Source organism: Strongyloides ratti, scaffold srae_chrx_scaffold0000002 (genome assembly GCF_001040885.1).
Source record: "Strongyloides ratti genome assembly S_ratti_ED321, scaffold srae_chrx_scaffold0000002".
NCBI classification, from domain to species: domain Eukaryota; kingdom Metazoa; phylum Nematoda; class Chromadorea; order Rhabditida; family Strongyloididae; genus Strongyloides; species Strongyloides ratti.
In genome coordinates, this window is record NW_020171510.1 from 2,638,978 (window position 1) to 2,665,516 (window position 26,539).

The 26,539-nt window shown below is 18.2% G+C and overlaps 3 protein-coding genes across 3 annotated transcripts; 2 read left to right on the forward strand and 1 right to left on the reverse strand.

Annotated features, from left to right (window-relative positions):
* Nucleotides 1–5,812: 5,812 nt before the first annotated feature.
* Nucleotides 5,813–15,344, forward strand: SRAE_X000157500 (GPS motif domain and D-galactoside/L-rhamnose binding SUEL lectin domain and GPCR, family 2,extracellular hormone receptor domain and GPCR, family 2-like domain-containing protein; the record flags this gene model as incomplete). The annotated part of the gene is made up of 3 exons (XM_024650518.1): nt 5,813–5,858; nt 9,650–9,833; nt 12,392–15,344. 3 exons carry the CDS (start codon nt 5,813–5,815, stop codon nt 15,342–15,344), a joined length of 3,183 nt encoding a protein of 1,060 aa, XP_024499042.1.
* Nucleotides 15,345–16,640: 1,296 nt separating this feature from the next.
* Nucleotides 16,641–18,963, forward strand: SRAE_X000157600 (Polycystin cation channel, PKD1/PKD2 domain-containing protein; the record flags this gene model as incomplete). The annotated part of the gene is made up of 5 exons (XM_024650529.1): nt 16,641–16,685; nt 16,815–17,252; nt 17,320–18,537; nt 18,583–18,712; nt 18,866–18,963. The coding sequence occupies 5 exons, from the start codon at nt 16,641–16,643 to the stop codon at nt 18,961–18,963; spliced, it is 1,929 nt and encodes a 642-aa protein (XP_024499043.1).
* Nucleotides 18,964–20,031: 1,068 nt separating this feature from the next.
* On the reverse strand, nt 20,032–22,046 carry SRAE_X000157700 (Protein of unknown function DUF229 family and Alkaline phosphatase-like, alpha/beta/alpha domain and Alkaline-phosphatase-like, core domain-containing protein; the record flags this gene model as incomplete). Its single annotated transcript, XM_024650540.1, has 2 exons — nt 20,032–21,953; nt 21,992–22,046. The coding sequence occupies 2 exons, from the start codon at nt 22,044–22,046 to the stop codon at nt 20,032–20,034; spliced, it is 1,977 nt and encodes a 658-aa protein (XP_024499044.1).
* Between the last annotated feature and the right edge of the window lie 4,493 nt (nt 22,047–26,539).

Sequence of the window (26,539 nt, forward strand, 5' to 3'; positions counted from 1 at the left end):
ATATTTCTTCTTCAACAAAATACCAAACCTGACTTGGGAATGTTTTGTTGATTAAGAAGTGATTGTTTAATTTGGAATATCATTTAATTATTATCTTTATTTTGTATAAATATATAATAATAATAATAATAATAATACTGGTCTCATCATTTTTACTTTTAAATATAAAACTTACTGTTAGAGTATTTATAAAAGCTTCTATCATAATATAAGAGTTTCTTCTTTATATATACAAAAATTTTTCTTTAACCAAAATTTATATATATAAATTTAAATAAATTATTTTGTATAATTACTTATATGTTAAGATTGTTTAATTTAGAACTACCTCTTACTCCATACCCTGCTGTGCTTTTTCAAAATATTTATGAGTAGGTATGTTATTTGCAACATAAATTATCAAGTGTTATTCACCTATCTGAAAAACTTCTTGAACTTTATATTTATTTTCACTATTTTAACTTGTAAAATGGAAATATGATTATATGGATATTAAATAACATTGATACAAATATATTTAGTGACATAACTTAAATGCCAAAATTTTAATTTTTTTTTTCTTCATAACAACTATTATTAGTAATATTTTACTAAAGAAAATCATCTTTTTCTTTTAAATAATTTTATTTTATTATTCACTTTTTTTTTTCTTTTCAATGTGCCGAAAAAATTATTATAATAAAAAAAAAATGAATAAGTAATACTAACTTTGAATAATTTCTTTTAATTAACCATTTTTAAAACCATTTTATTTTTTCTTTAAAATTGTTAAAAAAAATTTTTATTCAAAATATATAAATAATAATTATTCTTGTCATTTTAATTATATTTAAATACCATCTTAAAATCTATTCATATTAAATTTAGTTGAAAGATACTTAAAATATTTGAAGTAAAAAAAAAATGATTCTTAAGAATTAAGATTATGTAATCTCTAATTTTTATTGTTAATGTATATTATTTATATGTAACATTTTTCAATAATATAAATTCCATTAACTTTATAAAAATAATGTAAAGAAAAGTTTATTTAACATAAAATATCATCAAATTTCTTTTACTTCATTGGTATAAAACAATAAAAAATCATCCTTATTAACATGCCATTTTATTTAACTGTACTATTTATTTATACATAAAAATACTATTTATACTAAGCTTTTTTATAACTTTAAATTTAAAAAGAAAAATTATATTTAAAATAAGTTTTATTGATAAAAAAAAAAAAATTTATCTTCCAAAATTTTTCTTTCTTTTTTAAATATTAACATTCTCTGCAAATGATGGATATTTTCATCTTTAAAAATATTATATAGTTAATTTTAAATCCTTAATAATTAAAATTAAATTTTTCAATTAAAGTTCTTTTTATTAAAGTTAATTTTATTTTGGTTGATTTAAAATTTATCTTTTTCTTTTTATTTGTGTAATATATTTCTTTCTTTATTTGAACAAATATTTTTCTAGTATAAATGTTTATTATAATGCTATAAATATAATTAAAAAAAATAGATAATTTAGATAATTATACAAAATACTTCATTTTTTAAAAACAGTAAAAATTATTTTATGTATAAAAAGATTATTTGTATATTTACCTTTCTTAAAAAGAAATATTTAACTTGGCTTTATATTTTTTGACACAAAATTTTTTTTAGGAATATATTTTATTTTTATTGTTCTCTAAAAATAATATATATATATATATTCATTGATTAACTTATTATTAAAAAAAAATATATTCATTCTTTGTCCTATTACAAAACAAAAAAAAAACTATTTTATATTTATTTCTCAATCATATTTTATATATTTTCATAATATCAAAAAAAAAAAAAAATAAAAATGCATTTTCTATTTCTTTGATTGACTTATATAATTCTTGATTATTATATATTTTTATATATACAGTTCCTATTTTTTTTTATTTTGATTCACCACTATTAGTCACATAAAAATATAATATTCTAAAATACTCTTTTGATTAATTTATCATTTCTATGATATAATATAAACATAGAATTACAAATATTTTTATAGATTATATGAAAAAGATATTGTATAAATTAAAAAGTCTTTAACCAAAACATTTATAATGATATCCTTAATATATTATTGTAAAATATTTAATGTATATTTTTAAACCATTACATGTTAATACAACCCTTATCTACGTTACAATCATGTTATATACAACCCTTTATAATATTATATTAATATCAACTTTTTACTGAACATTTCACACAAAGTCCGATAACCACAATGTTCTTTTATTAAACTTTTGTAGTGGTATAAAATTAGATTAAAAAAAAAAAAACGACTGCATGATATATGTATATGTATTTCTATTATTTAAATGTTCTTCATTCCAATATCATTTTAATTATTCATCGTCGTGTACTTATACATAAATATTTTGTTATCTTTTAACGAAGTTATATATTTTAGATGTATCAATTAAATTTTAAAATAATTTATACATTTCTTAATTGTTTTTTTTTCTTAAAGCTGTACTTTTTTTTTCTTTAATTTAATATTATTAAAACTTTTAACAACCACCAATTATCATTACATTCTAGAATGATGCATCCTAAATTTATTCTTCTTTTTTTTTTGAATCTATAAATATACCATCATCATCGTTTACACATTATTTTCTAGTATACCTAAATAATTAAAACAATTTTTCTTTCTAATTGCCCTTTTATATATATTATTATAACTTATTTCTTAAATTTATATAATAGATAGAAAAATTTTCTACTAATTTTTATATAATTCTAAGATAAAATGATACTAGAAAAAAAATCTTTTTTTTTTTATTTTATAATGAAATCATGTAAAATTCTTTAATTTTTAAGAAATGTTTAATGCATACATGTATTCTTTTTCAACTATCTCTTCATATTTATTTAAAATATTCCAATTTAAAAGATATATATATTTTATTTATCATAATATGTAAGAATATTTTTCAACTAGACATATCTATTAATCTTCTTTTTTTTAAAATTCCTTTATTTTTTTTTCTTTTTTTGTCATTGTTAATGATCAATTTTTTTTTCATTATATTAATGTTAATTTTGGATATAATATATATTCTTAGAATGATATAATGATACGTTAAATGTCATGTAATGTAAAAAAAAAATAAAAAGACTTTATATGAATATTAAAAAAAAATTCTTTGGTAGACAATTATTAAAGAAATAAAATTTTAATATATAATGATATAAAAAAGTTTTTTTTTTTTAATTTTACCAAATAAATAGAGAGAATATAATATATAGTTTTTGGTCATTATCTCATACATACACACTATACATGGATCATCTAATTTTCTATATGAGCTGATTTGTTGAGTTTAATGAGGTATTGAAATATTATTTTTACTACTCTTAATATCACCTATGAAATATAGATAGTTGTAAAAAATTATAATACATGATTTATTGTTTATATAAATATATTTATATATAATAATATCCTGAATATCATATACTAAAGCTATTACATAAACTATTGTAAATACTTATATATTATATTGTATAAGAATCAATCAAAAGTAATAAAAATAATTTATAATATTTTATTTTTCTTTTATTTTTAGATATAAATATAACAATTAAATTAACTAGATAATATGATTTTTTTTATTATTATTATTATTAATTAATATTAAAATATAACTTGAATTAAAATTATTCTTTACTTCTTTTTTTTTCTATATAAGTTTTAATTATATAAAAGGAAACTTTTTTTAGTAGTATATATCCTTATGTCAATCAGTCAATTATTTTTCATGAAACAAAAACTCCGTTAAAAGAAAAAAGAGGTATATATTCTTTAATAGCCGCTAAAATTACTCATCCAAACTAATTTGACATGTCCTTTTTTTCACATTTTCATCATCATCTATATATATATTAAAATTTTTAACAAAACTTTCATCCATTATTTTTATTTACTATTTTTCTTATCTTTTATTTCTTCCATTTCTTTGAAAAAAATTTTTTAACTTCTTATATTTTTAAAAGAAATACATCTTAAGTTTTTATATTAATTTTTGTCTAAAAAAAAAAAGAGAACTAAGAAAGAAAGAAAATGTTATTTAATTATCAAAATTTAAAAAGAGGTTAAAGAAAAATAACTAAAATGTTATATTAATTTTAAATTTTACTTATAATTAGATAAAAATTTTTATAATAACATTTTTCTTATCCTTAAGCTTATTATAAAAATATATTTTAATAAATATATATTTTCTTTCTCATAGATATATATCTAGTTAGCCATAATGTTTCAATTGACATTATAAATATAAAATCATGACAATGTTAATCATTCTTTTATTCCCTAAAACATTTTTATATATAAATAAAGTAATTTAATTGCCTAACAAAAACATTTTACTTTCTATAATAATTATCTTTATTATTTTTACCCTAAATTAATTTATTTCTTTCACATATATTTTTTTTTTAAATTCTTTTAATATTTAATAATTTTACAGATAATTAATATAAGCAATTAACACTTATTAAAGGTATTACTAATAATTGTTTCTTTATTGGATACCCTTTGATAAATTGTTGTTGGAGGAGATGATGTTTTGTTAGACGGCCGTCATCAAAGAGATTATACTTATAAAACTTCCAAATAAATATGTTTCAACAAGGATTCACTCCTTACTTTAATTTTTGCCTATCGCCTTAAGCTAACCTTTATTTCATCTGCCTTCTTTTTATCTATCTTTTTATTGTCCTTAATATTTAGTTACATTTTTATTAGTATTTAAAAAAAAAAAAACAGATGCCATTTAATAATATATCTATAATAATATATTTAAAAATCACTATGAATAATCATATATTATATTTAATCTTATTTTTTTATTTTAAAATATTTATTTCTTAATAATTTTATTATTTTATCATGTAATTTTCTTCTCCAACACACTTCATCATGATTTTTATTTTAGTGGGAGGGTTTGCTTTCCTCTTTTTCTTCTAATATTTTAGGGGCAGTTCTTTTATATAAGAAATAGAATATACATATATATTATTGTCCACTGCGCAAGCCAAATGTTGCCGTGTCCATCATTTTCTACTTCTGTTTTTCTCAATACATTGAAATACTATAAAATAAAATTACTCCTTTTAAGTGTTCTTTTTTAGAAAAGATATTTTTTTTCTATAGTTAAATAAATGTTATTATCTTTTAATAATATTAATTTTTTAAATTCTTATATTACATAATCATTTCTTTTTATTTATCATTTTTTTTAAATTTTTTTTTATTATTTGTTGATAAGTTTTATTATTACATATAAAGTATACATTTTATTTATAAAATTGTATAATTTTATTAATATTGTTAAAGATAAGTTCAATCATTCTTTTAAACTATTCTCTTATCTTTTATTTTATTTAATCAAATATTTAACTATTATTTTTTAAAATATTTTAATATTTCTGTATTAAACAAAAAGATACTTTTACTTTAAAAAGAATTTTTGTTAACATTTTTACAATTTTTTTATTATTTTCAGAGTTTAAAGATTCACTTTAAAGATATGCATAAAATTTTCTAAAATTAAACAATAAGAAGCTTGTTTTGAAAATATTTTATAACAATCTATTTTCTATTAATTATATTTTCCTATAAACATAAAAGTATCAAAAATCACTTTCCTATATATAATTATAATTTAAAAAAAAATAAGAAATAAATAAAAAGAATCAAAAAGTACATATATAAATAATATATATTAAAAATGTTATTATTATATTTGCAAAAAATATTATCTATTATGGCTATTTATTTTTATCTACCAACACCTGTATTGGGAATAGATAGTAAGTTTTATTTTTTTTATATATTATTATGGGAAACATTATGAATTTATTTGTTTTGCTTAATTAGACTAAAAACAATTAAGTAGTTATATACTTTTAATCTAAATTTACCTATTATTGTTGACAATAACTGTTCTTTATCAATATGACACTTATGTCTTTTTTTGTTTAATTTTATCGTTCATGCTATTATTTATTTAATAGGTATTAAAATATTTTGTGTACATTACCTAGTTTATTAAACTTTACTTTTTATCATTTTATTACATAATAATTTTACCATTTTATATATAAAGTTATTATATATATAAATGTTTTAAATAATTTTTTGTTATGATAACAATTTATTATTATTATCATATATTAAAGAATAAAAATAATATAGATTTATTACTTTCAAATTAGATTTATGACTAATATATAAGTTTAATTATGTAATAATTAAATTGACTTATAAATATAATAGATAAATGTTGCAAATTACTTTTCTATATAATACTTAGCCTAATTACCATTACCTTTCTAAATGATTTCATATTTTAATTGTTATTTTAAGATTAAAAGATAAACTTTTATTGATGTGTGAAATAATTTAACTGTAGATAGAAAAGATAGATAGAAAAAGGTGAACAGTAGGAAGATTTTTGTGAATTGAAATGATTAATTACTTTACTATAATTAAAGTTTTTTTTTGTTAATTATTTTATAGATAAAATGATAAGATCTAAAACATAAATAAAGTTATCATAATATTATCTTTATTATAAAATTTATTATTTTTTTTATAAAAATTTTTTTTTGTTTTTCTTTTGTAAAATAATAATATAATTGAGTAGAGGATATAATTTTTGAGAAAAATTTTATTTATAATACAAAAAAATTAATACTATTATTTAATATAAGTAATATAATATATTATGAAAAAAAAAGTAAAATTTATCTCTATAATTAAATGGTAAATGTTTAAATTAAAAAGTAAAACAATAGTTATTACTTTATGAAAGTTTATATTATTTTGTAATATAATTAATCTTCTTTGTTTTTAACAAAAACATTATGTTAGTTAAATATACAAAAAAAAAGATAATAATTTAGAAGATTTTTTGATATATGCCGACAAAATTATATTATTTTATAGTCATCTTTTTTATGATATTTAATCTCTTTAGTCTTTTTAAACTTATTTTAATTGTAACAATTGTTGCATTTGACATCTTTTGTACCTTAAATGTACTGTTAAACAATAGAAATTCCTTTGTAGTAATATTATTATGTTTATATTTTATTTCAAGGTGTCAAATGTAGAAGGGTACTTAAGCTATATGCTAATATTATATTATATATTAAAGTATAACTTTCTTTTGTAATATACTATCGGCACCAAATTTTGTAAATTTTCATTTTAATGACATAAAAGTGTATATATAATTTTATATCTTAAGATTCATTATAATGACAATTAGATAGAAGAATTAAATTTCTATTATTGTCATCTTTTTAATTTATTATTCTTGAAACAATACTGAATACAGTTAACTCATATTCAAGTATAATATTATTTTTAACTACCAATAAATAAATATAATATGGTGGTTTTGTCAATATTTTATAAATATAAATATATCATTTAATATACTATTATAGTTTTGAGAAAGTAATGAATATTATTACAAGAATCATACATATGTTGTTGAGAGATAAATATAGATAGAATTTTTTATATTTTATATCAATATATATATAATCTTTTTCACTTATTATCCATAAGTTGTTAATTAATCATATAAATGTTTTATTGTCTTTACCATTTTTATAACTATCTTTATAGTAAATGATACTTAAGAATACTTTTTCTTATCAAAACATTATAACTATAAATTTAATTAACAAAAATCAACATCTTGAGATAATTGAAAAAGATATATAATAATTTTTTTTTACCTTTTCGGCATTTTTATAATATATAGATAATATCTATAGTAAGATCATTTTAACAGAGTATGTATCGCACCCATAAAAAGAAGATAATCCTTTATCCAAATACATCACATCATTTTTGGATGGCTCCAGACTTTTCATGCTGAGGATATATATATTACTATATTGTAATGAAGCAGTAAGAAACAAGAATTAAGTATAGTTAAGAAAATTGGTATATATAGTAATATATATTTGCCGACATAACAAAAAGTAACTTAGTGTCCAGATATATAATTTTATACAGATTTTAATATATATATATACATCTATATCTATTTTGACATTACTTTTATTTTTGCCGAATGTTACCTTCTTGTTAAGGAGATTAATCTTTTAGTTAAGCTTATAAATATACATTAAATTAAGTGGACATAAGCATTTTCTACTTGTCATTTCCTAATACAATTTTTGATTAGAAGTGATGTCTTTCAACACTTCCGCTGTTTTCTTTATCTTTAAATTATATGAATCTCTTGATCTTTGGATAAATCTCATGTACTCATTATATTATTCATTATACTTAAATAACTTTTTAAAAGAAATATATTAAACATCAGGTCAAGAGTGAAAAACAATATGAGATTAATCTTAAACAAAATATGAATTAAAAGACAAAATGTTATTAAAATTAAAAAGGTTTTTATTCATATAAAAAGATAGTATATGTTGATTATGAAAAATGTAAAATCATATAATAATTAAAAGAAACTTGAAACAAGCTTTTATTAATTAAGTGGGGAATTAATTAAATTATAGATTTCCCATTTAAATTAAAATTAACATATTACTTTTGTTGAATGTATATTAATTTATAACTTTTATTATTAGCTTCAATCATATTTTTATTTAATAATCTTTTATTTACCAAAAACTTTATCCTAATGGTGTGTAGTTTCAACTAAATATATAAGTATAATATTAATGGGGTTGATGCACCCAATAAATATAAAATATGTATTAATGTGATTTTCTTTCACATTGTTAATAAAAACAAACAAATTGTAATATATATCATTTAATAATACTTCATGACATTTGATGAAGAGATAGTAAATAAAGATGAAAATTTTTTGGTTATCTTTAATTTTGTCCTATCAATTTTCTTTATTTGTACAAGTAATATATTTTATCAAATATTAAAGTTTAAATATAAAACATATATATATATTTTTTTTTATTTTACTTCAATAACTTTTAACTTTTATAAAAATAGATATTATATCTCTTAGGAACAATTGATAAATAAAATAATACATAAGAAGAGAACAGTTAAATTCAATTAATCACTTGAGGATTTCATACATTAAATGTATAAGATATAATTTTCCAAAACTTTTAACAACCTTAAAATTTTGTCATTTTGATAAGAATGAAAAAGTTGTTGACAGATGTGGTAGTTGATATATTATATTTTGATAAAAGTATAATTTATATATAGAGTATATATTAAGTTATTATATTTACCATTTTTATGACAATAACTTTTTGTTTTATAAAAGAGATATAAAACATTTGTAGGAATAAGAGAAGAAACAACTTCTTTTGAATAATTATCTTTATACTTAAAATTTAACATTGTTATAATTTTTTTTTTCTTATAATTATAAGGTTTATTTATGTGAATAAAGATATTATATCCATGAATAGAATATAAAAGATATATTGGGTATAATAATTAAAAGAAGTTAGATTGAGGGAATATAACTAAAAAAAAGGAATATGATTTTGTTAACTAAATAAATAAACAATTATTTTCTTTATAAAAATAAATACATATTTATTATATATATATATATTTTTTTTAATTTTAGAAGAAATTACAATTTGTGATGGATTAAATGTAACTTTACAATGTGATGAAGCAAAGATAATAAATTTTACAATGGCAAATTATGGTCGTTTTGCAATAGAAGTATGTAATGATCCAAATGATTTTAAGATTCCTGATGAAAAAATTTGTAAAAATGATAAAACATTACCAATACTTGAAAAATTGTAAGTTTACTATAATTTAAAAGATATAATAAATAATTATCATGCAAGCATATGTTATAAGAAAAATTACTACAAAACATTCTTTTTTTTTTAATGTCACATAACAAAATATATATTCATCTATCTTAAATGATATCTGATATAAAAGAATATTAATTATATAAATAATAAAATGAGTAATATTTAGTTGTTTGTCTTGACTTTTTTATCTATGATGTAATCTGTATAATCAATTCTTTAAATAAATCTATTGTTACCGACTTTTATTATCCTACCGTCATTACCAAATCTTTTTATATTGTTGCATTTTTTTTTTTGTTATGTATTTAACTTAAAAATATGACGGCAAAAGGATGCATCATGCAATCATATGTTTAATTTTCTTTTTGTTTAACGCCAATGTATCATAACACTTATCCGGTATTTATTCTTTTATTATAATACAAAAAAGTAGATTTTTGTAGATAATTTTAAAATAGTCATTTTTTTTTATTTTTTTGTCGGTTTATTTATGTATATAAAAAAGATTTTTTTATTTATTATTATAAAAAAAAATTATAATTAAGATTATATTTCTAAATAAAGAGAAAAATAAAATAATAAACATATTTAATTATTTATTTAAAGGTTATTTAAGATAATAAAAAGTGAGAATTGTCATAAAATAATCATAACTACTAAAAAGTTAACCTTGATACATGAAAGGATAATAAAAAAAAATTATTTTTATTGACCTGTTATTATAATTTATTAAAATAATATATAAATAATTTTTATTGACTTAATATATTTAAGTTGTTAAAATAAATTAAGTATAAAAATTAATATAATATCTAAGAATAAAAATAAACTATCAAAAAATAATTAAAAATATATTATCTTACGCTATCCTTCTGCCATTTTTTGTCAATCAAAGTATGTCTTTATATTTTAAAATTGGATTCATTTTAAGTCTATTATTAAAAACATTTAAAGCAGGTGGCTTAAGTGGATAAAGTTAACAAGATTAAAACATTAAATATAGTTCATTTTATTAATGCTCTAAAAATTATTAGTTATAGTAATGTTAATAAAGAAAAAAAAAATTAAAATGTTTAATAATATAAAATTGTTTTTGATACTCTATTATTAAAAGTATTATGTTTTGTAATTAATCAAGATGTTTTTTTTTTCTTTATTATATCATTTAGGATAGTTAATAATTATATGATAATTAAGATATAATTTTATAAAAAGTTAAGAATTAAAATAAAGTATATATGAACTTCTGTTTAATGGATAATATCTTATTTTAAGGATTACTGAAGATTATATAGGATAAATGATTACATAATGTTCAAATTTTACCAGATTAAGTAGAATAAAGTGTTAATTTAGTTATACTATTACCAATTTAAAGATATATAAAATTACTAAAAAATTTTTAAATGATATTTTGTAAGATTAATTGAAAAGATATTTGGGATCAAATTTCAATAATAGTGACTTTTTAAATTGTTATTTATAAAATGTTTTTTAATTGACTCTTAATTATATATTATGTTTGAACATTTAGTTTCTTTTACAATTTTCTTAATTACTATTGTAAAATTAATATATAGATATTGGACCATTAATTAAAGTAGTATATTTCTTATAAATAAATATTTTAAAATAAAAACATAATAATATGTTATAACATAAAAAATAATTTAATTTTCTACTTTAATTTTCTTTTTTATTCATCTTTTTTAAAAAATTTTTTTATAAGATATAAATTTAAGATTTATAAAATTTTTATAATTACAGTTAATTGATATGTAAAGTAATAAAAGATGTTAAAAGGTAAAAAGTATGATAATATAAAAGAAAATTTTATAAAAGTTATTACTTTATTTTATGTAATTTTAACTTTTTAAAAATGATTATTTAGTAATAGTTGATAATTATAGGATTGTTAAAAATCCATATTACTTATGTAATATTAATTCATCTGTCAATAAAAGGAAACATTTTATTATTATCGGTTAGTTCTTTTACAAACTATAAAAGTTACTTAAAATATAATAAAAGCCGACAAAAAGTGTTTTAAATTTTATTTTTATTTAATTAAATGTTACATAAATGGTCAATTGTATAAAGCTTTTATTATTTTAAAAATAGCATGATTTCTCATACTTTAATAAAGTAAGTAGTAAATGATAAATATAAGTAATAAATAAAGATTTTATATATACAATAAATACTTGAAAATTTTATACAAAATTGTTAATAGAAATTTTTCACATGATAATGTTTATCATTAAATTTATTCATCCTTTATTAAGACATCTTTTTAATAAATAAAAGTAGAAATTTGTTAAATATATATAATATATTCTTTGTAAAGATTTATGTAGATATATATATATATTTTGTTTAAAAGAATAAATTTTTATATAAATTTATAGTAGCCATTATAAATAAATGAAAAAATAAAGACATTATTTAAAATTATTATCACTTTAAATTTTATTTTAAAATAAATGATTATATAAAGAAAATTGAAAATAATTTTTAATATCAAATATTATTTTTAGATGTCAGGGACAAAGTATTTGTTCATTTAATGTTAATAATAAGATGTTTGAAGATACATGTATTGGATTACCAAGATATTTAGTTGCAAGATATAATTGTATTGAAAAAATTATTCCAACAACAACACAAAAAACGACAACTGAATTGGTACAAATTAATATTCATCTAATGGAGGATAATGAGTATGCAAAAGTTGTCTCACAAAAAGAAGATTCTCCTATGATTAATATTGGAATAACAAGAAATCCAACAAAAGTTATTGCAAAAATTGAAGAAAATCCTGAAAATGTAGTAAAAAATTGTCCAAAAATTAGTAGACGTTTAATTACATGGCCTGAAACTCATCCAGGAAAGAAAGCACGTGTTGATTGTCCAATTGGAAGTTTTGGTCTTGCAGAATGGTATTGTTCTAATGATGGTAAATGGGAACCATCTAATGGTCCAAGTTTACTTTATTGTAAATCAACATCATTTAATAATTTAGCTCAAGATTTAGAGGAAATTGATCAAACAGAAAGTAAAGATGAAATAAGAAAATCAATTGAAATACTTCTTGAAGAGACAGTTAAAAATTTAAAAGTTCATACAACAGTTTTTGGTGGTGATCTTATAGTTATTGGAGGAATAATTTCAAAAATAACTGATCAATTTCAATTTTTAGATGATGATAAAGAATCAGCAGGAATTATTGTTGATAGATTATCAGATGTTATTGATGTTCTCCTTAAACCATCAAATGAATTTTGGAATGATTTAAATGAAGATTTAAGAAAAAAACTTTTAGTAAGAATATTAGAAAATTATGAAAAAATGTTGTTAAAAATTTTAGTACCAAGTGAAAGAAAAAATGTTGCTAATTCAAAAACAATATTAAAAGAAAACTTTTTAGGTGTATCAACAGAAGTTTTAAAACATAGTAATGCAAAATATCCTTCTGAATCAGTTAAAAATTTTAAAGATAATATTATGATACCAGAAGAAATTATTGAAAAATATATTGATACAATGACATTTGTTTCTTATAATGGAAATATATCAAAATTGTTTAATGAAAATATTTATAATAATTCAAAAAAAATTTTTCCAACAAATATTGTTTCTGTATCACTTTATGATGGTGGAAAAAAATTTATTAGAATTAATGATAGAGATAAAAATTATACATATCCATTTGTAATTGAATTACAATTAAAAGAAGAAATGGAACATTCAAAGACAATTGAATGTATTAATTATGATGATGAACAAGGATCATGGAGTAATGAAAATTGTATTTTTTCAACAATAAAAGATAGTAAAATTATTTGTCATTGTTCAGTTTTAGGAAAGATTGCAACTATTATGATTGATAATAATATTTCTAATATTATACCTATTAATAGTAATAATTATATTCAATTAATTGTTATTATTAGCTGTGTTATTGGAATTTTTTTTATGATAATGGCATTATTTTCAGTATTTGTTTTTTATTCAACATCAACATATGATAAGGGTCAAACAATAATGTTAAGAAATATTACAATAACATATATTCTTTCAAATATTTTGATACTTGTATTTTTTGCAACACCAACAATTATTTCTGGTTCTGTTGCTTGTAGTATTTCAACAACTTTAACGCAATTTTTTATATTATCATTTCTTTTATGGATAATTATATTAAATTATCAATTAATGATTGGAATTTCACATAATTATACTGGACCAAGTAATTTAGCATTATTTATTTATAATACAATTGCATATATATTACCATTATTTATAAGTTTTGGATCAGCATACTGGTATCAATCAAGCATTGGAATTGATAGTTGGAAAGTAAGTGAATTTTGTTTTCATAACATAAGTGATAACTTTATTATTGGCTATGGTATTCCAATTGCTATTGTTATTGTTATCAATGCAATTATTTCAATTATATTATTATTTACCATCTTTCGTCGAGGTACTGAAGGTTATAGTCCATGTAAACAAGATATATTAACGAACTTTAAAAATACTAAAAAAATGTCAAAAGGAATAATTTTAACTGGTATTTTTGCTTCTATATCTCTTGTACCAATACATTTTTATATTGAAGCTGAGAATCCTTTACTTATTTATTTATCATGTGCCTTTAATATTATATTAAGTTGTTTCTTTTTTATATATTTTGTTGTAACTAGTAAAACAATGGCATATAATTATAATCAATGGGTATTAAGAAATGAATGGTTACCAGAAATAATTAGAGAATCATCATTAAAAAATATTGAAAATAATTCACGTAAAATGATTTTATCATGTGAAGGTGAAACACCAGTTCTATTTCCAGAAATATTTTCTAATAATATGTCACCAGCTCATTTTAGTTTTTCACCATCATGTGTTTCAACATATACCTATTCTGGAGATAAATCATTATTATGTTCAAATTATAAATCACATATGACATCAAATATTTCATATCAACAAAATCCATCACCATTTAGTTTACATAATAATGAACAAAAAATATGTAATGGTGGAACAATGTATGATTATCCTTCAATGTCTTTTGATAAACCAAATTATGTTGGTACCTTTTCAACTGCCAATACATTAATAAATAATGGTAAAAATCAAATGAAATATCATTTTTTGGATAATAATGATCAAAATAATGGACAATCATTTATTTATCCAATTGAATGTATTTCACCAAATCTTCGCACAACACCTCCAAAATTTCCACCACCTCCACCACCACAATATGTTAATGGATCAGCAACACTTCAATATAAATTAAATCAAGGACCAGTAACAATGTCTGAAGATTCTGCATATAGTGATAGTGGAAGTTCAACATTTATACCACCAGTTATATCAAATGGTGTTCCATTAGTGGCAAACTATACTAGTGGATCAATGGTTTTACGAATGGATTTAAATAAAAAACCACCTGTTTTTTTAAGTGGAAGTAATAATTAATTTTATTTTTATTTCAATTAATAATTGTCGCAATAGACGGGGTATATGTTTTTCTACATAATGGAATGAATCTCACAATCAATAACAGAAAATAAAAGATATGTGTTTATAGGGAAAGTATAAAAAAATAAAAGAAAAGATAAAAAAAAATATTTTTTTTATTATTTTTTTTCAAAATTCTATATTATCCAGTGAATAAAAAAATATTTAAATGTTATTAAAAATTTAATAATACAATTTTTATTATTTTTTTATTTTTTTTTTTTTTTGTAAAATAATTTATCTTTTATTGAGAATATTATTATTATGTTTTTTTTTATTATAAATAAAATTTTAATATATTATAAAAAAAATATAATTAGTATATTATTATTATATAAAAAGGAAAGTATATGTATATATATAAGTGATTACATTTGTTTATAAAACTTTTAAATAAGACTGCTCCAATATATTCTAATAATTTAAAAATAGTCTTTTATTCTTTTTATTATATAGTTAATTGAATACAAAAGTTAACAGTTAATTTTATCGACTTGCGCATTTCAAATTTTAGTTGATCTATATATTTTCAGTTCTTTATTAAAATACAAATTTAGTCTTTTCATCATGTATAAATTTTGTATAAAGACAATATATTGTATATACACTTACTCATTTACACAAATGTAAATTATTAAACAATTTTAATTTTATTTATATATTTATTATAAATATTATAAATATACCTTTTATATTGCCATATTTTATAAGTGTTATATTTTATCAATAACTTTAATACATTTAGATATTTTATAATATATATATATATATATTTTAATATTCTTTATTCTATCTTAAATCAATTTTATTTTTATATTATTATTGTTAAAAAAAAAAACATGTTTTTGTAATTTATTTTTAAATAGTAAAAGTTACTATATAAATAGTTTCTTTTTATGTCATTTCTTAAATATTTTTTATTTATTGATAAATTCTATCAATAATTTACAAGTTTAATGTATATTTTGTGCTTTATACTTTTTTGTTTTACATATGTTTAAATATATTAATTACATTATTTGCCATTGTATGATTATATAATGATCATGTAATTAAAATTTTCAGTAAAAAACGTAAATATAAATTATAAATATACTAAATCATTGGAATTATTTTTTAAAATATAATATTATTTGTATTGTAATAAGATTAAAAAACCTTTCAATATTATATGGTTCTATAACTTATGTTAAAGTATATCGTTTTAACAAAACTTTTTTTTTGTTAATACTTTAAAATCGTAAAAATATTAATATGATAACGTCATCTGTTAATAATGGATATTATCAATTTCAAAATGTAAGTTTTAAAAATTTATTTTTTACTTTTGTATTATATTATATTAAAATATTTATATTTAATAAAAAAAATAACCTAAATTATATATTTAATTTAAGTTTATCTATTTGATTAATATTTTATTTTTAGAACACAATACAGGAAAGCGAAGAGACTATAAACATGAGAAATGAAGAAAATAATAAAAAAGAATCATATGTTGATTATAATAATCTTTTAAATAATATGGATGAAAGTGATAGAGAATATGCAAATCGTCTTCGTAGACATTTACAATTTTTTTTTATGGATCCAATGAAAAAATTTCAAACACGAAGGCAGATGCCATTTAAATTAGCTTTGCAAGTATTTAAAATTGTTACAGTAACAATACAATTAATATTGTTTGCTGAATTACGAGTTTCTCATGTTGATTTTATTGAAGATACATCTACATTTATGAGGCATAAATTTCTTCAAAATTGGAATGATGAAAGAGATGTTGTTTCATATCCACCATCAGCTGGTAGATATTCTGTTTTTGATAGTAGTGATATTTTAGAACATTTTGCTTTTGCAACAAATGCCGTAAGTTTTTTTTTTATTAATTTTGTTATTAATATACAATTATAATATACATTTTTTTTTATGATAGTATTATTCAATACAAAATCAAACATTTGCCTCATTTTCATATGATACATCATGGAAAGGAGTATCTTTTGTCAATTCAACGATAACTTTTCAAACACCAATATATGACATTCCACCAATGTCATTGTGTATAGAAAAAATAGCTAATGTTAAAATTAATAAAAATAACTATGAATTTGATATTTCTTCAAAAAAAGAATGCAAATTTTTAAATTACACATCATCAGAAGTTATAAAATTAAGAAATGAACCATTATATATAAAAGAATTATTAGCTAAAAGAAATTTAACATTAACTCCAGAAGAATCATTAAGTATTTCAAAGATATTTTTAATGTTTAATTTAAGAACTATTCATTATTCTCCAGCTAATAAAGATCAAACTCCAGAATGTTATTTGATAAAAATTACAATTTCTTTTGATAATTCAAGACATACTGGTCAAGTATTTATTGATTTAAATTCAGTTATTAGTTATGAACAAATATGTAATGGAAGAATTCTTAAAGCACCTATTGTATCATGGGATTCAATAATAGTTTTTGTTATTGATATTACTGTTCTTGTATTTTGTCTATTTTCATTTATCTTATGTCTTAGAGCATTAATAAAAGCACATCTTTTGAAAGAAACAACAATGTCATTTTTTGAAAAAAATATTGGAAAAAGAATGACAATAACTGATCAAATGGATTTTATAAATATGTGGTATTTAATGATTGTTGTAAATGATATTTTAATTATCTTTGGTACAATTTGTAAAGTAACAATAGAATTTAGGGATTTTGATAATGATCTTTTTACACTTACTTCAATATTCCTTGGTAGTGGTGCTTTACTTGTATATGTTGGTTTATTAAGATATCTTGGATTTTTTAATCAGTATAATGTTCTTGTTTTAACATTAAAAAAATCAATACCAAATATTTTAAGATTTTTAGTTTGTGCAATTATACTTTATGGTGGATTTTTAATTGCTGGATGGGTTATTATTGGACCATATAGTCTCAAATTTAGGACATTAGCAAAATCATCAGAAGCTTTATTTTCATTATTAAATGGTGATGATATGTTTGCAACATTTGCTACTATTAATGATAGTAATGGTACTATAAAAGCTTTTGGAACAATTTATATATATGTTTTTGTTTCACTTTTTATTTATGTTGTATTATCATTGTTTATTGCTATAATTATGGATGCATATGAAATTATTAAGGTATGATTATATTTATAATATAATAAAAACTATATCAATTTTTAGGAACGTTATAAAGAAAATGAAAAAAAAGAAGCATCTGTATTAAAAGAATTTGTAACCAGTTCTGAAACATTAGATGCTTCTGATCCAGCAAATAGACATCTTTTTTCACCAGATGCTCTTTTAAAACTTGGTTCGTGCCCTATCTTATAGAAAAAAAATTTATTTTTGTAATGATGTTGTCCTTTTTTTTTTTTTATTAATTTTTGTATATTAATGTGCCTGTCTTTTCTTGTTGTTGTTTGTTTAATTTTTAAATGTAAAGTTAATTATTTTTTGATTATAGGTGGTCCACTATTTCATGAAAGAGATATTATTTATCAAATTTACGAAAGACTTTATAATTTTGGAAGAAATATAAAGCAAAAAATATTAAGAAATTAAAAAAAATCCAGTGAACTTAAATATAAATCAGCATACTAACTTACAATAAAATAAAATAAAATAATATAAAAATTTATATATATTTTTATTAGAAAAGAATAAAATAATTTATTAAAAATGTAAAATTTGATATTAGTTTGTAACATTATTAAACTAATAATTATATTAATCTATTGTAATATTGTTACATAATTTACATATAGACAACACTGAAATTTATTCATAATTTTCAATGAACTCTTTATTTATATTTGTTGTAATACAATATTTAAAATATTTCTTAAATTGGTTTAAACAAAATATAATATTTATCTTGTAATGTACAATTCATATTATATTTATTAATGTTTTGTTTTTAACTAAAAACTTTCTTTATAATGTAATTTTTTTTATATTTCTGCACATTGTTTACAAATTACTTACATTTTTAGATACTTTATTTTATTTTGAAATTTTTTGTTGTAGTCAAAAATTTTCAATTTTATCTAAATCTTTTATATTTTTTGAAATATAAAAGTATTAAATATTAAAAAAGAATATTTTCTATAAAAATGTAAATACTTTAACTAAATCAAATTTTTTGATTAACAAAAAGGTTAATCCACAAAGTAAAGAAATTATGAATCATAAATTGTATATATTAATAAAAATATAATCATTATTTTTGCTACTATGCAAAAACTGTTTAAACTTTAATAAAATAATTATATTTATTTATTAAACGTATCACGTTATTTTAAATATTTGAAAACATTTTATAATTATCAATTAATTTATATAAAATTTATAATAATATTTTAATTTATTTGTACATTGATTTTGAAGTTTTACTAGTTAAATGTGAATAAATTTCATAAAACATTGTAAAAAATAAATTATAGTATAAATTTAGAAAAAGTATGTTTTTTTTACTATAAAAATTAAAAGTTTAACTATACATTTCTATTTATTTCTCTATTTAATTTGTTTCTACGTTAAAATAACTAAATTTTTGTTTTTATTATTAATTTTTTATATTATAATTATAATATTAATATTAAATAAAATTATTAGTAATATACAATCTTATCATTTATTATTATTTTTTTTGCAATAACAATATTTGCTACTTCTTTGTTCATATAAACATTTTTCTGATTCAATACCATAACGGTTTAATCTTAATAATTCTCCATTAAGTAATTTATATTTGCTATTGAAAATGCCACTAAAAAAACCATTACCTGGTGAAACATTTCCTTTAACTTTATAAACAATTTCTTCATTATTTAGGTAAGCTAAACTTATTGAAAACTCATAATTATTATTTAAATATCTTTCTGAACATATATTAGTTAAATTATTATCTCTAATATGATTATTAATTTCATTAACAAAAGCCTTTTTAAGATTATCTGCTATTTCATTGGATAAAAACGATGGTGTTGTAAAATTAAACTGACAAAGGCAAAATTCTAAAGGAACATTTAATTCATAACAACTTCTATTATTAATTGGTAATTTTCTTAAAACACTTTTACCTTTTACATTAAAATTAACTGTTTGTGATAAATCAAATTCATCAAAATTACTAAAATTATTTTTAGATGATTCTGTTAAAATGTCAAGTAATGTTGCATAAATATCTAAATGTGATATATGCTTATTAGAATTATCTATTAAGTTTTTCATTAATTTGCTATTATTTCTTAATATTTTTGGTACAGAAAACATAAAATATGGATTATTTCCTTCATATTCACCTATATTTGTTAATTGATATGTTCCTAATCTATATCCATGATCACCCATAATTAAAATAAAATTATTATCAAATAAGTCAATATTTTCTTTAAAATATTTTTCTAAATAATCATCAGCTTCATAAATACCATTAATATCATTATGCATCAATTCAGATCCCCAAATTAGAGATGCATGTGATATATCTTTATATTTTTCTGAAAATAATTTTAAGTATTCTAATATTTGTAATCCTTTTACATAACATTTTTCTGTTTTTACTTTTTCAATAATACTTGGAGATGTGACATGTTTTGCTAACTGAAATGTTCTAAATGTATGATGCGCCTGTTGATTTTGAAATCCTTTACAATTGCACCAATTAAAAACACCACCATACCAATAATCTTCTGCATTTAATGTTATGTATCCCATTTTTTTGTATAAATCAAAAATATATGCTTTATTATCAAGAAAAAATTTACAAGGATCATCTCTTCCCCAATCACTTAAGATAGTTGAATTATTCTCATAAATATTACTTATATTTAAACTATTTATGTTCATTAAAAAAGCATAAGCGTTTGGTCTACTATTATCAGCTACTCTGTTTAATAAAGAAAATTCAATACTTTTATATTTATCCTTAAATAACTTTCTTGTTTTACTTAATCCTCTTTTTGCTTGAAAAAAAGACAATGAATCAATAACAAATAATAAAATATTATATTTTTTTCGATTTTCTGGTAAAGTATAGTTTTTTTTTAAAAAATCAAATGATTTTTTATAACTAGTATTAATAGATCTAATATGAAAATTAATATCTTGAAAAATAAATTTTTTCTCAATATTTTTACAATAGAAGTAAAATGTATCACAATCAAGATAAACTGGCTTTTCTGCTGTATTACAGTGTCCTATTTTTACCGAATCATCACCTTTAGGATAAATACAGCAATAATAACATTTTATATCTTTTGATATATTTGAATTAACTTCTAACAAACTATTATTTAATGTATAATAGTCATTTTTATATTTCTTTTCACATTTTTTATATTTGTATGTTTTATTAATAAATTGCCTTGTAGAATTATCCCATAAATCAAAATTTGGAATAAAACATTTTTCATTTATTTTTTCGTTATATGATATTTTTACTATATTAGATTCAGAAGAAAAATTAGATATTCTTAAATTTAATACCAATATAAAAATTATTGCAAAAATAAGAGCTAATATAAATAATTTTGATTTATATTTCATTTCTATAAAAAAGATTAATTATCTAAACATTTTTTCTTACCTTTTTTTAATGAAATATTTGGAACTTTTGTATACTTTTTCATATTTTCTACCATTTTTTTTTTTGAAACCCTATAAACACTTTTTTTTATTATATAAATAAATAAATGTATTTTTAATATTATAAATATTTTAGCAATAGAATAAAAGTAAAAATCATTTAATTTTGTCATAAGAATATGTAAAATATAAATTGTTTTTAAATTATAAAGTTAATATTAAATTTTTATTGTAAAAAATATCTTTTGCTAACAAATTAAAATCGCTTTTGCTTAAAGTAACATTCGTATTAAATATTTAAATGACGGTTACACAAGCACTCCAGGAACTACTGGATAGCTACAACACGTTTTAAACTATTAGTTATAATTACATCTAAAAAGTTTTGGTTCTTTTAAAATGAATATAAAAATTTTTTTTTGTATATTAAAACATTATATGATAATTTCTAAAAATTATTATAAATAAAAAAAAAGTTTGATGTCAATTTTTAAAATGAAAAATGAATAAAATTTAATGAAAAAAAAAGGTAATTGATATTTGGCTTGTACTAAATATTTTTTTTTTCAAAATTATGAATGTTTTGAAATGCCGCTAAAAATAACGCAGTAATAGTGTTTTAAAGACATTTGCAGGGATACACGGAGGCGTATGTTAGAAAGATACGTGTATGAATTTACATGGCGGAAATAGAATAAAAATAATAAACATGAGTTCATGTTACGGAACATTAGTTTTTTTTAACTTTTTTTTAAGTTACAAAGAGGGATTGTAAAGAGATCTCACCCCTCAAAATTTAAAAAAAAAATATAATTTTGAGGGAGGTTATGACTCTTTGAAAATTGCAGTGAAATAACATAAAAGTATTAAATTTTTAAATATTTTTATATACTAAAACATCAATTTCATTTTATTATAAGGAAATTTAACGTTAAACATATTAAAAGAATTTTTTTTAGTAATATTAGTTTTTTCTTTAATATAATAAATTTTTAAGAAAAAAAAAGTAATGACAATTTGAAAATATTTTTTTTTGATTATTATAGTAAACTTATTCGTACTTCTAATTAATAAATAAATATGATTAACATTATTTTTATTTACTTTTTTGTTTACAAAAAGTTTTATAGTATGTTTTTTCATAAAACATTAAGAATATCAAAGTATGTTTATGTTGATCATAATTTTGTATTAACATGAATTTTAGCTTTACATCTTTCATTAAAATAAGCTATGTTGTATTTATAAAATTAAATAGTATTAAAGTCATTTAAAAAGTTCTCAGCTTTACAATGACAAACTTATTATTTTGACTGAAAAATATCATTAATATTTGACATATTATAACCTAAAGTTAATGCATTTTTTATTGAGATTCCAATGTCTCAATGTTTTTTAAAAAATGATTATTATCAAGGTTTATTTAACGTATCTTGAAGCTTTTTTTTGATATAAATAATTTTTACATGGGTTTTTTTAACTTAAAAAAATAGAAAATAATCTAAAGAATCTAAATATAGCGAATGGAGTAATTATGCTTTTTAAATTGTCAAATTATTGCTATTAAAGCAAAAAATGTTTAAAACGTTTTTGATAAAAAAAATCATTAAATGCGCTATCTACATTTTAACTAGCTTTTTATGCCTAATTATATAGTTAATACAAAATGTATAAACTTTTTAAAAATTTCCATCTTTTCAGCTATCTTTAAAACTATTAATTCTCTTTTTAATACAAAATTATAGACTTTTTCAGTAATTTATTTCGTTGATTCATTTTTAAAAAATTATTCAGTGAAATATTTTTTATGTTATTTTTTTTATCTAGGTTTGAATTTAGTTACTCACTTTTATAAATACCAAACAAAAAGAATTTCTTCTTAATTATTTTTTTATATAAATAAAATTTTTGTACCTGTAAAACTTTTTTTTTCACAAAATATTTAATTATTTCTGTTTGTTTAAATTTGCCTATTATAAAAAATATTTTAAATAGATTATTTATGAATATCAATAACTGATAAACAACAAAATTTATCAGTATGAAATTTTTTTTAACAATAAAAACATTACGCTATTAAATAAACTATTTTGTAGTTAAATTTACTTATCACTAATGTTTTAAGCGGAGAACCTTTCAAATGATTCTAGTATGATATAATTTTTGTATTTAGTTGTTGTTTTTTAAATTAATCATATAATAAATACATTTTTCATCAACATGAAACAATAGTTTTTAAATAAATAAAGTTTACATTAGTACTTTTACTTAGTTTTATGCTTTTTAATTAATAATGTATTTACAAACAAAAAATTATAAAAAAATTTAAATATTAAATTGTTATTTAAAAAAAAACGAAAATATTACTATTTAAACTTCATGCAAAATTAACTACCAAATTAACACTTTTTAACAAAGTTTATTTTAACAGTAATTGTATGATAATAAATTTTAAAACAATTAACGATTATATAAATTAGATTGTTTTAGTGATTAGTGTTAAAATTGATAATGAAATAAAATAATTAATTATTTTAAATTTTTTAGTTAAGCTAATTAAAATAAAATATTTTATTAACTGATTATATAAAATAAGTGTAGATTGTGTTAATAATACTGATATAACTTTTTATTGCAATAATTTTAAGTTAAGAACAACTTTTAAAAATGTTATATTTGGTAAATAAAAAATAATCAAATTTTAATTTTAAAATAAGTACAATATTTTAAAATTGATAAATTATTAAAAAAAGTTTAATAATGACAAATATTAGTTATTTCCAACAAATTTTTAAATTTTTTGCATAAATTCATTAAAAAGACATCATAATTTGAATATTTAATGTATTTATTAAAAAAATGTGAAATAATTTCTTTTTTATCAGAAAATATTGTTCTAAAAACAAAAATATTTTGAAATTATTACAGAAATTATTTTTACTAAAATATTTAACGTACATAAATTGTAAAAATGTTTTGTCACAAATATTAGTATTTATAATTTATAAAAATATTACTACCAAAACTTTGAAATAGTTTCATTTAAAATATTTTAAATTAATAAACTAATTTTTGTTATTTTTTGTAGCAATAATAGAATAAATTAAATTCTAACTTTTAATTTTTATATTTTTTTAAAAATTATTTTAAAGTTTAATTTATTTAAAGATGACGCTTAATATATGTGCAATAATACATTTTAAGAATTACTTCTATCAATTAATTTATACTTTATTCTACTAACTCAGTATTGTACAAATAATACAAATATATAATTTTTTAAAAAAAAAAAGCTTTTAATTATAGTATGTTAAAAATTTAATGCTATCAATAATATAAATTATTTTATATAATATCTAAAATAAGGTAAACTTTTAAATAACATTCATTGTTTTTATATAGGTATAATATTGTGGTATTTAGGTTGGTCATTTTGTTATATTAATTTTTATTACAATCTAACGATAACAATACCACATTATTATAAAAATACTAATAAATTTTTTTTTTTTTTGAGTATAAGTTAAAACTGTTAATTTTCTACATTAATTAAAATATTATAACACTTTAAATAAAATTCAAGCTGGATATACTTAAAATTAGTATTTTAATAACATCTGTACAAATAAAATCTATTAAAATTTAAATTATTATTCAATTAGATATTTATATTTAAACTTACTTTAATATTAAACATCTTTAATATAATGTGTTAAAGGTAAATATTTAAGCAAAAATGACAGTAAATTATTAAATCTTTATTAAATCTTTAAACTTATTATTGAAAGAAACATTTCTACATAAATTTATAAAAATAAAATAAACTTATCTTCAAAACAAGATATTTATATTAACAAACAATATTATCATAATTGAAAATATGACAATAAGTACAATATAATTTTCTCAGAGTATAATAAAATATGATTTGTAATCCAAACAAGCCTATGAATGTATGTTTAAAACTTTTTATTGTATCATATTAAGTTTTTATTATAATAATAATAAACTATACATTTTTTTCACTCTTATATATAAATAGTTTATATTTTAGATATTAAAAAATAAAAAAAAATTTATAAATATAATATTATTATTATTAGATTATATTTTTTTAAATATACCAATAATTATTCTCAAATATAATCTTATAAGAATATCCTTTCTAATTTCAAACATATTATATAATAAATTATATTTTTTTAAACTATTTTTTGATTATTTAATGTGTAAAAAAAATCGTCTTTATTCTACATTTAAACATAGAAAGGAAATAATATTTAAGTGTATTAATATAATAATTTTCTAACTTTTACTTCATTTTATTTAGAAGTATTAGTTTTTATTTATATTAATTTAATAGAATAACAAATCTGCAAAAATAATAAAAAAAGAATATCATATTTTAAATATTATTATAATACAAAAAAATCTAGAAAGTTATTAAAAAGTAGTTTTATGTCATTTATATTTTTGATTTTTTCTAATACAATATCTTAAAAATATGTTATCAGAGTTTATAGAAACTGTAAACATAAAATTTTGATTA